The sequence below is a fragment of the Triplophysa rosa genome, linkage group LG5 (genome assembly GCF_024868665.1).
Source record: "Triplophysa rosa linkage group LG5, Trosa_1v2, whole genome shotgun sequence".
NCBI lineage: Eukaryota > Metazoa > Chordata > Actinopteri > Cypriniformes > Nemacheilidae > Triplophysa > Triplophysa rosa.
In genome coordinates, this window is record NC_079894.1 from 14,663,983 (window position 1) to 14,679,559 (window position 15,577).

A 15,577-nucleotide genomic window follows, 5' to 3' on the forward strand; every position below is an offset into this window, starting at 1 on the left:
AAATTTTAGAGTGGCCTTTTATTGTGGCCAGCCTAAGGCACACCTGTGCATTAATCATGCGGTTTAATCAGCATCTTGATATGCCACACTTGTGAGGTGGATGGATTATCTCGGCAAAGGAGAAGTGCTCACTAACACAGATTTAGACACATTTGTGAACAATATTTGAGAGAAATAGGCCTTTTGTGTACATAGTAAAAGTCTTAGATCTTTGAGTTCAGCTCATGAAAAATGGGGGCAAAAACAAAAGTGTTGCGTTTATAATTTTGTTCAGTTTATATATAATGTTTCTAAGAATATAGTAAGTAGTAATTGCTTTCTGCTGCCCCCTTGCTTTTCTCTTATCCTTACAACCATGTTATGTCATGACCAACTTTCACAATAGTCGAAATTCTAGTCAATAAAATCCCACCCTACACGTTTTTTTCTGGTTGAGTATCTTATTTCCCTATTTCCGAAAAATGCCATGTTGGTCTCACTGAACAAAAAAGCAATGCACTAAAGCAAAAAGCTTCCTCCTATAAATGTATTCTGTTATTGTTGGAGTGCTCTATTACCTCAGTCTCTTATTTAAACCACTCCATGTGCTCCCTTACTTCATCTCAAACTATTTTCATTTTGCTGGTATTTCAGTCTGTCCTGGAATTAGATTCTCCTCACCAGTTCTCTCATTTCTGGTTTGCTTGTTTTCTGATTTTCAGCGCTCGTCTTTTCAGGGTAAGCTTCTATCCTATTGCGGGTGCTGCATTGATTCTCAACCAGCTCCCTGCTTATGGACACATGCTGTGTTTCGAACTGCTAATCTGAGGTCAAATCCCATGTTTTGCTCCGTGGATCTAGGCAACCACTGGAAAACTGTTTGTCGATTGCTTGTCATCTAACAACATCATCAGAAGCCACTATTTATTGTAGTGATTTGTAAGCTCAATGGTAATTTTGTATTATTATTTATTCCGCAGTGCCATGCGCGTGCTTTTGTCCAAACTGCCACGGCCGTGGATAGTGGACGAGAAGAAAGATGACGGTTACACTGCGCTTCATCTCGCTGCCCTCAACAACCACGTGGAGGTGGCAGAGCTCCTAGTTCATCAGGTCAGCAGTTCTAACACTCACAGTCTGTTCTCACAGTGCGTTACTACAGGAAGGTCCCATCCTGGTAATTTCACGAGGTCATTAAGGGCCCAATAGAGCTGAGAAAGCGCACTTTGTTGGAACCTGCTTCTCATTTTACTAGGTTAATCACATGCACGATGAATCTTAAGGTATAGAGCCAGTCTAGAGAATTGAACGTTTTATTAGTGGTGCTTGTTAGGGCGAGCATCACTTTTACGGTTCATAATTAGGGTTAATGTTTTTTCAAACCCCTAGGTATTTTAATACTTGTCCCACACCATTTATGCTACAGACACGAATGACGCCTCGTATCGAGCAGCTTGATGACGGAGAAGTGCAAATAAATATAGCAATCATATAAAGGCCCAGGAACCACATACTACACCCTAACATCATGACATTGGAGAACAAGTCACATTTTCTTCAGAAAATGCAAGCGTTAATAGTGTTTTAACCTATTATTTTGCCTATTTAATGGTCTCTATAACCTTAAGAAATTGTCTAATATAGTTCAGTATACATTATGAGCTTGTGAACAGTAAAAATTGAAATGGCATTGGTGCACAGTTTCCTGTGATGCAGGGAGAGATTTCTCTCCATGCAAACTATGCTCGATGTGCAAATTTGGCCAAACTGGCTCAGCGCCTCCCCTCCACATGCCACTTTACAGCAGGACACTGGCTCTACGTTATTTCGCGGCACAGTAACCACGTTATTACAACGTTCCAGCAGCGTTGTGAGAATGCAGAGCTGGCTCGGTTCAGCCCTTTGTCGACTACCTGCCATGGTGAGAGAGAGAGACTGACAAAGAAAGGGTTCCCACCGATGACTTTACCCTCAGCCTACGAACCACAGTAGAGCTGCACTGCAGTAGTGCAGAGAAGCTATGTTGCTATGGGGTTTCAGGGAATATCTGAATACAAATCACCATTACGCCCCACTAGCTCACATTTCTTAACACAACCTATGGGAGCGGAAGGCGTGCTCACAAGCAGTGATTTTTCTTCAGTAACTGAAAGGCGATATGAACAGGCTACTTACTTAACAGTAAAAAGAAAGAAAATAATCATTTATATAGAAATATTCGCCATCATATGAATACCAGAAAGATTGCTAACGTTTTATGTTTACTGATTTGAAAACTGTTCTATTTTAAGGCATCCCCCTGCATGAATCTATATTTAGTTTAAGTTTAATGCACTCATGTTCTCCTCATTGTGTGTCAAAGAACAGCAGATTGATTTGTTCTTTGTGTCTCTCTCTCCATAGGGAAATGCCAATCTGGACATACAGAATGTTAACCAGCAGACAGCATTGCACCTCGCCGTCGAACGTCAGCACACCCAGATAGTGCGAGTATGTGTTTCTACATTTATCTGTCCTCTTCCTACCGGCGTTTGATGTCTGCAGCAGTCAGCCACTGATCTGGCTTTCTTTTCAACACAAACACATTGTTGAAGTAATGTTGCTAAGTGCCTCATCTTTAGATTTACATGCAGGAGTTGTGCTGCAGATTTATCCCCTCCAATTGAATTCATTTGGTCCTGAGCAATCTGCTCCGTGCCAGGAGAGGTATATGGAGAGTGGGGGTGGAATAGGGTTATCGACAAAGGCTAAAACGCCATCTTGTGGGCATGTGGGAGCAGAACATCTATCTTCCTTTCTGCAACATTAAATACATTCTGTGCTACTGCCCTTTGGCATCTGTAGCGGTCTTTTGAGAAAGTAAGAACCAAACTAAAATAGCATCAAACACAAGTTAATCTTAAATGTGTCTCGCATAGTATGCCATTGGCCTCATGAAAGGGAAATAAGTTTTGATGCATTTGTAGCAACGTAAATCCTTCTTCACCATCTGGCACATAACCCATTGTTTATTCATTGTCTGCAGTTTAGTCGTAAACATGAATGTTGAAATGCGTCACCTGCTTCAGATGTCATTGCAAGCTTGTACAACTGCATCAGTGAATGTCAGCATCATTAAATGTGCCAGCACTGAACAGATTGGTTGAATTCTGTCCTCTGCATTTTCGTCTAGCTGTTGGTCCGAGCCGAGGCTAAGTTGGACGTGCAAGACAAGGACGGCGACACGCCACTGCACGAGGCCCTGCGTCACCACACTCTGTCCCAACTGCGCCAACTTCAGGACATGCAGGATGTCAGCAAAGTGGAACCCTGGGAGCCCTCCAAAAACACAGTATGTACAGAGAACTATATAAGCAGGATCTCACTCGAGGGCTTTTTGATGAACTGAACATGACGTCAGACATACATTTTTTTTGTGTGCAAGAGTATGACCAGATAGGGAATAGAGACAAAATCAAATCTTGAATGTATATGAAGAGTTTATTTGCAAAAACAGATTCTTGATGTTTTTTCTCATTATCATGTTTTATTGTGTTTTAGTTTTGTGTTAGTTGGCTGTAATTTTTGTAGTTACTTTTACTTAATCAAACCGACCCAAGTTTGATATTTATATTGATATTCATTGAAGTGCATTTACATTATATTTACACGTTTTTATCCAAAGCGACTTACATTGCATTATACTATACATTTGTTTCTGGGTATGTGCAATCCCTGGGATTGAACCCATGACCTTGTTGTCGAACCCATGACCTTGGTATAAAACCAAAAAAAAAACTTCAAAAATGAAATGATCTGTTTTTGCAAATGAACTCCTATTATACAGATTCTTAAATGAATATGTATCGATCCACAACTGTTCACAATCTGAATTTTGTTATTTCTTAATTATTGAAAAAGCTTATGCAGAACATTAGACACATACATGGTACATATAAAAAAAGGCACAGAGCTAATCTAAAGCCGCATATATACATTTGGAAAAGCTTTGCTTACACTGCGGATGTTATGCATACAAACAAACACAAGAGATAAGTTTACCAGCCATAGACAAAAAGGTTTAACAAGCTTTATTTTACAACATCTTGGAGGAAGCAACCAGCCGATGTTGTGCATCATGAACTGTATATTTAAAGGCAAACAGAGCAATGACTGTGAATTCTGCCCTTTTGTATTTTGTGCACAACTCAACACAGACTTTACTGCAGCACAAAACTGTCACCAAATGTATAGAAATGGCAGCGTGATCCACCCTGCTGTCAGGATCTAGGTATTGTTATGCTCAGGCATAACAGATGATTCGTTAATAGATCTTTGATTTATTTTGTTTTCACCGGTTAAGAATTCGCAGGCATTCTGCAAATACAGTGGAAACACAGAGCCTTGTTTTATTTACCAGTGGATTCACTCGTGTCCAAGATCAGCAGCAATATAATCTGGTAGTGTGGATAGTCAGCAGCTGTCAGGATTGCTCTCAAAAGTCTGCATGTTAACAATGATAGATTGTATTCTGGCACAGGTGCCTTTTCCCTCCTGTCTCATGAGTAACCTGCCCAATGAGCCACAGTTCCACTGAAATCACATCAACATCCTGTACCCACTACACAATCCCTTAGGTGAAGCATTCCCTCCTGAAACTCATGAGGAGAAAAAAGACAACAGCATGCAGACAGGATCATTATTGTGACGCTGTCTGCTACGATGATGGCAGTTGAATTACCCAAGCTATCGGCTCCATCAGAGCAGATTTAAAATGCAATGAATACCATGTTTTCAGGTAAACGGTCCCAAGTGTGACAGTACAGCGAGTTGGAGCTTAATACAGAACAGCAGTGAGAAATGCTAGCCAAGAGAGTCATGAAGAGATCTGTTTGAGGCTGTCAAGCACCAACTGTTGAGAGAAGGATGCTTTATGATCCGTTTTCATTTTCATGCAGAGGTAAATGGAATGATTTACTTTCTGCGCTGTGATTTGGCTTGATGCGCACAGGGTTTGATACAATGGCTTCCATTTACACCTAATCACTCGCAGTCTTTAGGGGCACATTGTCACAACCAATTAGTATTAATGCTTCATAAATGGCAGCGAAAAGAAAATCGGGCCATTCTATTTCAACCATTGTCTACACATTCCCTGGATGGAGAGATTTGTGTTTTTAATGAGCAAATCTCGTATGGGCACTTTTTTGCAAGTCACTTTGAAAAGAAAGCTTCTGCCAAGAATATAAATGAAATGGATGGAAATTACATTAAAGCCATAGTTCACCCAAAAATTGTATATTCTGACATTATTAACACGCCCTCTGGTCGTTTCAAACCTGTGTGATTTTCTTCTACAGAACACAAGATAATTTGTTGGTTACAGTAAACCTTTGGGCACCATTGACTTAAATTGGTTTTGTGTCCATACAATAGAAATCAATGGGGACCAATGGTTTTTGGTTACCAACATTCTTCAAAATATCTTTTTTGCAGAAGATCGTCACACAGGTTCAAAATGCTTTGTCACATTAGGTTGGTAAATACGTGTAAAATCTAGCAAAGAGGGTATAACTGTTGTATTTAACCAAAAATCCAGTCCAAGTCTTTACAGCAGTTTTGCTCACCAGCACTTCCGCTGTCACGTCTTAAATTTCACCCATCGCTAATGGTGTTTCTTATTCTTCCCATAATAAACACTGTTCTGTGACTTCCTATCTCGCACACCTTTCATCAGACACACTTCATTAACACATTATGCTGTCAATACGCTCTGGATCAACCGTCTCGCCATAACACCTGACACCAGACAGACTGACGACGTGGGTCTCGTGCATCATAGCTCCACTTATGCCCCACCTCAGACCTTCCCATCAACGCTTCTCCACGACTGTCGTAAATCAAGCGTTGTGTGACAGAGGGCTGCTTCCAGGCCAGCAGTCAGCCATTTATTAACGCAGACAGTGTGACAAATCTCTCCCTTATCAAGCCATCACACTGTTACCACATGCAGGTGGAGAGTCCAGCCCATCCATTTAAAACACTCTCCGAGCCGATTTGCTCTGCTCCGAACTGCTCTGCTTTTTCAACTCAATATGGTCCATAACATTTCATCTGTTCTGATCAATTTATTATAGCAGCATTACATCATGAACTCGTGCCATTTGCTGTATTCGTCACCTCTGGGAGAACCTTCAAGGGATGAATAAGACATTCCTTTATACAGAAGTACATTTCTTGTTATTAAATAGTGCTTGATAACAGCCACCAACAACATTATAATATTATTTAATCATCTTTTGCACAGACAAGCACCACTACCACTTCTTATGCTGCATGTATCAATGTATTTGGTGAAGATAAATACTGTAGGCTTTGTGCTGTGATGATTGCACGGTATGATTAAACTACATCATGAGTGATTTTGGCTTTCTGTAATCCATCTTAATGTACACCGTTTGACTCCTGTTTATGTTTGGTGTTTCTTCCCAGTTAATCATGGGGTTGGGCACTCAGGGAGCTGAAAAGAAGAGTGCAGCTTCTATTGCTTGTTTCCTGGCAGCCAATGGTGCTGACCTCACCATCCGCAACAAGAAAGGCCAGTCTCCACTGGACCTGTGCCCTGACCCCAGCCTCTGCAAGGCCCTGGCTAAATGCCACAAAGAGAAGACCAGGTATATACCTCTAGTCATTTTAGACAAAGGGTGACTACTTAAAAATGTAACATTTCTTTTGGCACAACATAATTCTCAAAGTTCTGATGAGCTTACTATCATTTTTCAATGCGGAGAAATATGAATAGTGACCCTAGATTTTTCCATCTCAGTGGGCAGGTGGGTTCCCGTAGCCCGTCTCTGAGCAGTAATAATGAAACTCTGGAGGAATGCATGGTTTGCTCGGATATGAAGAGAGACACGCTCTTCGGCCCCTGCGGTCACATCGCCACCTGCTCTCTCTGCTCGCCCCGTGTCAAGAAATGTCTCATTTGCAAGGAACAGGTCCAGTCCAGAACTAAGGTACCAGACAAACTCCTCACAACGTTTTGTAATGTGCGCACAGTATACCGTGCCACTAAACCGTTCTGTTCTCTCCACCCGCAGATTGAGGAGTGCGTGGTCTGCTCTGATAAGAAGGCAGCTGTTCTCTTCCAGCCCTGTGGTCACATGTGTGCCTGTGAGAGTAAGTCAACTGTCGCTCTCCTCCCCGTCCTGTTCATGACACCACACCTCTTCCGTCATCACCCCATGTGATTGTATCTCAGACAGCCAAAAAAGCTCATTCTGTCATCTGGCATAGAATATCACATAGCACATGACTGTGATTGAAGACATCTAGGCGTGTGCGTTCGAAGACATAGGACTTCATAGATCATTACTAGAAGGGTTTGTGGCTGAATCTCACTTAACCTGTCTAGAATATGGCTCGGAATATGATTTCAGTTCTAAACAACACTATGGAATTATATTTTGCATAAGGACAGTGAAGATATTTTTAGGACTATGAAAGTGTTTTTAATAATGACATCTTAGCCTAATAACTTCTCCTAAAATGACCGTCTCATTGTCATCACTACATTATTTATGCCTTGTGGTAGGATTTGTTGTACTTTTTTTAAGTTTACACTGGGGGTTGGGAGAGAGCTTAAAATAGGCTTCATTTTCTGTATACAATAAAAAAAAGTCATTTCGCAGAGTTTCATTCTCAGCGCATACATCCATCAAAGGCTTTATTTCTGCATCTTCCTTTAACCTCAAGCTGTAACCTGCTGTTCTATGGGTATTTACTTCATTCTCCGCTGGTCACTGAGCTGGTTCCAGAGGCTAATCGCTTACTGCGTGTTTGTGTCTCCTACAGACTGTGCAAGCCTAATGAAAAAGTGTGTGCAGTGTCGGGCCGTGGTGGAGCTCCGCACTCCCTTCGTTTTGTGCTGTGGAGGGAAAGGTATGGAGGATGCCACTGATGATGAGGACCTTAGTGAGTGAACTTCCACACGTTCCCGTTTTTCAGTTCTCTTCCCTCTCTCCGCCTTGGTTCTCATGTCTCTCTTGTTTTATATTTATGTTGGCCTTGGATGGTGCTTCTCTGTTTCTGTTGCCCACACACGTTTTCTTTCCCATTGTTATGACTAATCTGTTTTTCCCAGATGTGTTTTCATGAGTCGAATCAGACACTGAGCCCCTCCTCTTAATGTATTATAACACCCTGGAATGAGCTTCGTAATCTCCCTGGAATGTCTTCATAATGTGTTACAAAGGGTTTTTAGAAAGGCATTACAAGCGGACGAGTGAGAATGAATCTCTTGGAATTTATTATTCATCAAACATAGAATATTTCTAGAATTGGACACGTCAGAGGGGCTATGCGAAATTGAATTCAGCATTACGATCATTATTTATGATTTGTTATTCACCACTTTTCCTTTCTATGTATGTCATGACACTGTCCATGCTCTTTATGTTGGTTTAGTTTGAGTTCAAAGGGATACTGGTGCAAGTTCACTTTTTACAGTGTTTATTTATAGAGCGGGAGATCTGTTTCTTCTTAGCCTCGCTTAGATGTCCAACACATCCATCCATGTTGACATCTCTGCTGACCCACAGACATGCTCGCAGAGTCCAGTCAACAGAGGAATGTAGCCCTTAACTCTTATCTCGGTCTGTCTTTATAGTGCCTGAGCTCTGTTTGTTGTAAGGCGCCACTTTTCCACACACACAACCGAAACAGCATCTCTAATAGAACTTACACACTCGGTCACCATAGATGGGCTTTTCTCCAGCGAAGCTCAGCCGTTGTATGTGCCACATCTGCTATAGTTTCCACATACAAGAGGTCTGTAACTCTAGAAAGAGAACATGATCAACTTTACAGAGCAGTGTGCTGGCATCGGAAGACTAGTGTCAGTTACACAGATGTATAAATATACACCACTTAAAGGGACAGTTCACCCAAAACAAAACATTCTCACCCTCTAGTTCCAAATCTGTATAAATTTCTCTGCTCTGCTGATGAACACAGAGAAAGATATTTGGAAAAATGCTTGTAACCAAGCAGTTCTTGGCCACCATTCACGACCATAGGAAAAATGACAATGGTAGTCAATAGTTTTTTTCCTTTGCTTTCTTCAAAATATCTTCTTTTCTGTTCAACAGAACAGAGACATTTATAAAGCCGTTTTTCCTACTATGGTGGTGGCCAAGAAGTGTTTGATTACAAGCATTCTTCCAAATATCTTTCTCTGTGTTCATCAGAGCAGAGAAATTTATACAGACTTGGTTCAACTCCAGGGTGACTAAATGATGATAGAATTTTCATTTTAGGTCAACTTTTCCTTTAATTGTACCTAGATTATTGTTTGGAAAATAGGGAAGGAGTTGGGAATTACGTAGTCTTGTTAGCCAACCCCTGACACCAACAAAGTTTGCTTTGGGTAAACAGCCATCGGATTTATTTATTAACTTGTTGGGCTTAAAATTAACCAGTTTGTCAACTACTTTCACACTAAACCATAATAAAAATGTCTTCTTTCAGGCCCCTTTTCATCAATGGCCGCTAAACCTTTTTCCCAATACTGTAGTGAAAATGCATCATTGCAGCAGTGCTTTGCAACCAGCATCTGCTTTCTCCATTTTTGCTAGAATTTGTGGGTGTCTTCATGAATGAGGCCTCCAATCCTGTTTTTTAGACAACCATGTTAACTTGCTCTTCCCTTTGCTCCCTCTAATCAATTTATGACTAGATTATGCCATAGACCAGACTGAATTGGCCCCAAAACCAGCAGCAGGGGTGCTTGCATTACAAAACAATGTGAGTGGTTGCTTCTCAGCAGGGAGCTCTAACTCAGTGGCAGGGGGGTCACAGGATCTTCTCCAGCCCAACAATCTGGCAATAAATTGGTGTAAGTATCTTATTCCTCACCCCCAGTTTTTCCTGCCTCAACTCCTTCCTGCTCCTTTGGGCTCCAAGTCCATCTTTCCGCTCAGCGTACGTCATTCTGTCTGGCCAACACTCGGCCGTCAAGTGAGCTCAGGCCTGCTTGCAGCCTGCTGCGATTCTGTGACGAGTGTTAGCATGGCTTGATTCCCCGTCAGAACGCTCTGTATGCGCCATGTGTCAGAACAGGGACGGAAGTTGAAAGACCTCTCTAATCATGCTACAAATAGTTGAAAGACATTTAGGTTAACAATAAGTTAGAAGGCTTTTGGGTCCGCTGTCACCTACTGCATGATTGGCTGATGACCTGGTGACATAATTCTCAAAGACCTCTGCTTTGCCTTCCAGCCAGTGGAAATATTCCAGGATTGCAAAGGGACAAAGACAACACTAATGTCAATGCAGATGTGCAGAAATTGCAGCAGCAACTGCAGGATATCAAAGAGCAGGTGAGGGTTCTCGATCGATTTTCGTAGTCTTCAGCTGTTTAGCATTATGCAGCAATTACCTGTTTAACATGTCTGCCTTCCACTTAGACCATGTGCCCCGTGTGTCTGGATCGCCTTAAGAATATGATCTTCATGTGCGGCCATGGCACTTGTCAGCTGTGCGGTGACAGAATGAGCGAGTGTCCCATCTGCCGCAAAGCCATCGAGCGTCGGATCCTGCTTTACTAGAGTGGTGAACAAGGCCAAGCCTGTTTTTCAGCTACAGTGTATGCAAGGCTCTAGGTCCCACGCAAGCTAAGAGTCATCAGTGTTCATCTTTTCTGCATTTTGTCTTAAGCATCTGAAAGCAAAAAAAATATTTGCCTGGAAGACTTCAGTAACATATTTTCTGTGCTCTTGGATTATGTTCACCGCAACGAGGAAGTGACTTGCTTTTACTTCTCAACTCTGCTGTTCTGGTCATGCAAGTGTCCACTTTTTCTAATGCGTTTTCGTGAGAAGGTCACCACCACCTGAAAGCCGACTGTAAGGCAACAACTGACACTGTCAAAGTCTGCTAACATTTCCTCTTTTATTATGCCAGTGTATAATGCTTATATGTCCCGATCCAAATAACGGTTGTATCTACGGTACAGCGTAGGTCATGATACAATGCGGTGAAGGTCTAGGACATGACTGAACACTAGACTCTGTCCCTCTGTATCTGCTGATATTATGGAGCAACCCAGCGTTCTGTTCCAAATGTGTTAACACATTCACTTGCTGACAAAGAAATTTGTCGAAACAGTGAAATAAATTAGGTAAACATCCAAATCCAGTTTTTAGCTGTACTGTTAGCATAGCTTTGCATGCTCCTCACTTGAAATGCCGCTTTACAACAGTATATACATTACAATGCTAGAGTATTATTGTCACACCCATGATGAGGGTGACTGTTACAAGAACAGTCCAAGAAGATATGCATATATTCAACAAACATCATAAATCGTTCGTCTTCAGTAATCCTACTTTATGTATCGGGTATTATTACCAGATTTTTTAATATAAATATATTTGAAACTGCCGATTTTGTGCCATTGTTCCAAAATGTAAATTTCATTACCTTTTGGGAATAAGGTACTGTTTATCTAACTAGTTAATTTATGTATTTACACCTTTTTTCAACTAAAATCGATTGAGCTGGAATTAGTAAAGGGGTCTTACCCTAACTAGGCAGCAAGAAAGCCTGACCAAAAAAACATTTGTAGCTGAGGACTATTCAAGTTCAAATAGTATTTCATTTTGCAATTTGGCATCTGCCTGTGTGCTTTTCATCAAGATTTTGAAGACATCTATTGCATTGCTTTTTTCCGTGTGGATGCTTTCCATGTTTCTAACATGGAGAAGGTCTAAAGTTACGTCTTCAGCTTGATGGCTTGTTTCGTTTCAGTGTGACTCCCACTGCAGAAATACATATTTACTGTCAGCAAAAGTAGTTTCATACTTTTTAAAGATTTGTATTATTTTCAGTGACCATTTTAACACTAAAAGCTAGATGCACTAATATACCGTATTTGTAGTATTGTATTACAGTTACTCAAGCGGTCTGGTTTGTACCTTATTTTCAGTATACGAATACTGCCCTGGTTTGAAAAACAAAACTGATGTTTTTTTTCTTTGAATGAACGAATGTTTGATGTGTGCTGTACAACATTTATCTTTATTTTTTCTTTTTGTCCTGTATTGCAGTTTTGCTTCGAGATGCATTGCCGAATAAAGATCTACCAAAATGGATTGCAGTAAATTTGTCATTGTAGTCGTAAGGTGGTAACAGCATATTGATATTACCTTCGTCTTTGACATAGATACCACCGAACCTGATTTTCCTTCCTCAAAACTCTTGATTTAGATGTCACCATAAGATCAACTCAATTTAAACAGCCTTTTATGTTCATCGTTGAATTTTCTTGCATACACATTTTTGCCATTCCCAACCACGTCCCTCCACAATCTAATAGAATAATGGCAGGTAGTCTCTGTTGCGCAGATAGCGAGAGACCGAAGCCTTGCGTATTTGGAATAATCCAATTAGACAAAACGATCCATGGAAGGTGCAGTGTGGTCATGCTCGAATACATTAGAAGATTAAACTTAACTCATCCATAGAGAAAGATATAATGGAAAAAGGCAGCATGACATATCTCTTGAGCCTGGATGCGGTAGTCACTGAGAGCTTCTACGTCCGCCTATCGACAGATTAATTCATAACCGTTGCTTCTCTTTTGGTGACAGAGTGGCCTTTTTTCGGAGGAAGATACATTAGCCAGTTAGCTAGCTCGGATCTTTTTCCCAACAACCTGCAGGTCCTTGACTTTGACACAGTACATTAATGGTGATTTGTAACGTCTGAAAATTCACTCTTGGCTCTTATCTCCTTGTTAATATCCCTCGTGCTGCCGAAGTGTGTTTTGAGCTGTGCTGCATCAGCAAACAAGTCGCCCGAGCATTTTGGACTAAGAACAGAGCTTAATGGGCCGCCTCAAATGATGAGGCTGATTAGAGAAATGGGCCTCGGTAGGATGTGCTGACATTCAGACAGCCATCTGTCTTCCTGACTGCGGCCCTGCAGCCATGCACCACAGAGAAGTGTCTGCTTAGTTTAGACTGTGAAATTGCATTGGCACCTCCAAGATGACATTTATTCTGACTATTATATAGATAGATGGATGGATGAATTGGTTTTATTGTTTCCCAAAGGGAATTCAAAGTTTGTTTGTGTCGGAGTGTGTTGCGAGATTGAAACGCAGCAGGTAAATTGACCTTGAATAAATGTCGCATTGCTTTTAGCTGTGACACTTTACTCGAGTTGCCCTCTAGGCAAGGAGCATTAAGATCGAGCTAAAACTAATATGATTTTTAATTCAGGGTGTTCTTTGAAGATGCCTTTTAATTAAGGGTGTTTTTCTTTGTCTTGGAAAAAAGAAAGAAAAATGGTTCAGTGCCACAGCTTACATCAGAGGCTAATGCATTCGTATTCACTGTATTTGGATGCAAAAGCCACTGGCACAGCTTACCCCAAAGCATCCAAAAACTATTCATTATTAATTTAAGTAAAGGCTTCAGTGATTCATTTAATTATATTTTCTTGAAACGTGTAATGGTTTTGTAAAGTGGTGGCCTAACATAATGCCCTAGGACAATTGATGTCTTTTTACTTTATTCAAATATTTTTAAAGATGTTTTAATGATTTGTAACATGGTGTGCTTTGTGCATAAACTGAAGCTCAGCTTCGGAAGGAATTTACGGAGGCTTGAGACATGTAAAATATCTTTACAGTATCTTTTTAAATTAAAGACAAGATGCAGTGATACATTAATTAAAACAAGTTAATAACTGATAATATCATGCACAGCGTATTTTGGGGGGGGAGTTTGTTGTTTTTCTATGCAATTTGCATATCATCGCTGTCCTTCCCAAACCTCAGATGTCTAAATTCTCAGTTCTTCAGGAAATGTAAAAAAAACGCTGTGCTTTTCATACGATTAATTACTGTGGTGTCACAGTTGACAAGCACTTTTTTAACACTTTCTTAGTTTTCAGATATTTGCAAAACGCAGTGACAAACATACTGTATATGTTGACAAATAATAATGATTTGTCAAAAATGGAAATACAAGGTTTCAGAAGGACAGCAGTGATATTGAAATACAACACATTCCCTCGTATGCTACTGTTGCAAATGTCTTTGTAAAATAAATACTTTTTTTTGCCAAATTTGTTGTTTTCTCCATGTTGTAGCATACTCCTCATAAGTTCATGGTTTACTTCAACCGGTTGGTGATTGGGCAAATATCCCATCTGGATATCATTTACATTGGAACCTCCTATGCAGTAAATGTACCACGCAAAACATTTGATTGAAAAATAGAATAAAAATAGGATGATTTGCCTTTACTAAACATCTGGCCACAATAATGTACAGCTTCCAAGATTGAGGGTGTGAGAGAGTTCCGTAGATCAGGAGATTTGGGAAGCGATTATCCTCCAGGGCATCTAGTTTGTGTCAGGGTGACAGTGAATGCTGGAGGCCATCACTCTGTCCCTGAGTATCAGCCATAGACAGAATGAACGCTGGGCTCTGTCACTCTTTGCTCTGCTATCAGACACATGCAGCGTGTCCCACCGAGAGTGACTGACACCAGACTGTGGGGTACGAGAGCCAGATAGATGACTAACGGCTTCAGGAAGGGAATTGGCCCCTGGGGCCGCCTCTCTTTATCTTTACAGAAATCCCACCTCTGCTATAGACAGCTAACAGACGGAGGTGTCCCTGTGATTGATTGTGATCCCGAAGTGAAAGTATTAGAAGCTACCACAAGGTGGCAGTGCCTACTCTCGCCGCTATTATCATCAAGCCAAACGGGGTTTAATGAAACACTACACTACTTCAGAGTTATTGGCTCCATTTTGGTTTGTTTTAACCATAAATCAGCCTTCCAGATGAAAGTTTTATTTCCAGTACTTGTCTAGCACGTATCTCAGATGCCACACCCACTTCGGGACTGACATTAGTGCTTAATAGTTGCCTTGGAAGACATTGATCTCTGCGTCTGAAGGTCCTCACACGTCACCTTGCTCATAGCAACGGGATATTTATGGTTGGCATTAATCGCAGGCATGAGCAAAGGGCGTTAGATCTGGACAGGCTCTTCTGAGCGTGCTAAAAGCGCAGAGGGCGCAGAGCTGTGAAGTTCGGACCCTAGAGGCACCACCCCACCCGTCACTGTTAAGTCATAAAGAGGCCAGACGCTTTCTTGTGTTTCTGACTCTGCAATTGTTTTATAGACACAGAACTAAAGTGTGGCTTCCTCACCTCTGCTTAAGACACGGAGAGATAAAATAGCTGGGCAGATAGGCTGAATAAACAAGCTGTGTAGTACTGCTGACCTGTACCCCATTCACAGTTTGACCAATGGATTTCGCAAACACCTCGGATGAACAAACTTCTTGAACGGATGAATTCAAGTCAAAGTCTCTGGAATGAAGTTTCTCACTTTGAAACATTTTTAGCCAAATTCATGTTGCGTTTACACATCGAGACATTTGTGTCATTTTTGGAATATGGTTGCTTCAGTTGCAGTCAAATGCAATTTATTTTTATATAATCTGCTAATCTGAATTGTATATCAACTAGCTAAATATATCAAACAGGTTGATAAAGCTTGGTTTATTGCGCACAAGATTACTGTAGTATTTAACA

At 40.9% G+C, this 15,577-nt stretch overlaps 1 protein-coding gene across 4 annotated transcripts in view; it reads left to right on the forward strand.

Moving 5' to 3' along the window:
- Positions 1-12,110, forward strand: part of mib1 (MIB E3 ubiquitin protein ligase 1) — a 50,591-nt gene extending 38,481 nt beyond the window's left edge. Inside the window, exons 13-22 of one of the 4 annotated variants that reach the window (XM_057333833.1) lie at positions 960-1,092; positions 2,383-2,469; positions 3,152-3,310; positions 6,451-6,632; positions 6,785-6,974; positions 7,059-7,137; positions 7,813-7,932; positions 9,695-9,853; positions 10,237-10,337; positions 10,425-12,110. In XM_057333833.1, coding sequence (XP_057189816.1) covers positions 960-1,092; positions 2,383-2,469; positions 3,152-3,310; positions 6,451-6,632; positions 6,785-6,974; positions 7,059-7,137; positions 7,813-7,932; positions 9,695-9,853; positions 10,237-10,337; positions 10,425-10,565 — 1,351 coding nt within the window. In that variant the 3' untranslated portion in view covers positions 10,566-12,110. The remainder of the gene's footprint in view (positions 1-959; positions 1,093-2,382; positions 2,470-3,151; positions 3,311-6,450; positions 6,633-6,784; positions 6,975-7,058; positions 7,138-7,812; positions 7,933-9,694; positions 9,854-10,236; positions 10,338-10,424) is intronic. The other 3 variants (XM_057333834.1, XM_057333835.1, XM_057333837.1) reach the window with 3 other exon arrangements.
- The last annotated feature ends 3,467 nt before the right edge of the window (positions 12,111-15,577 follow it).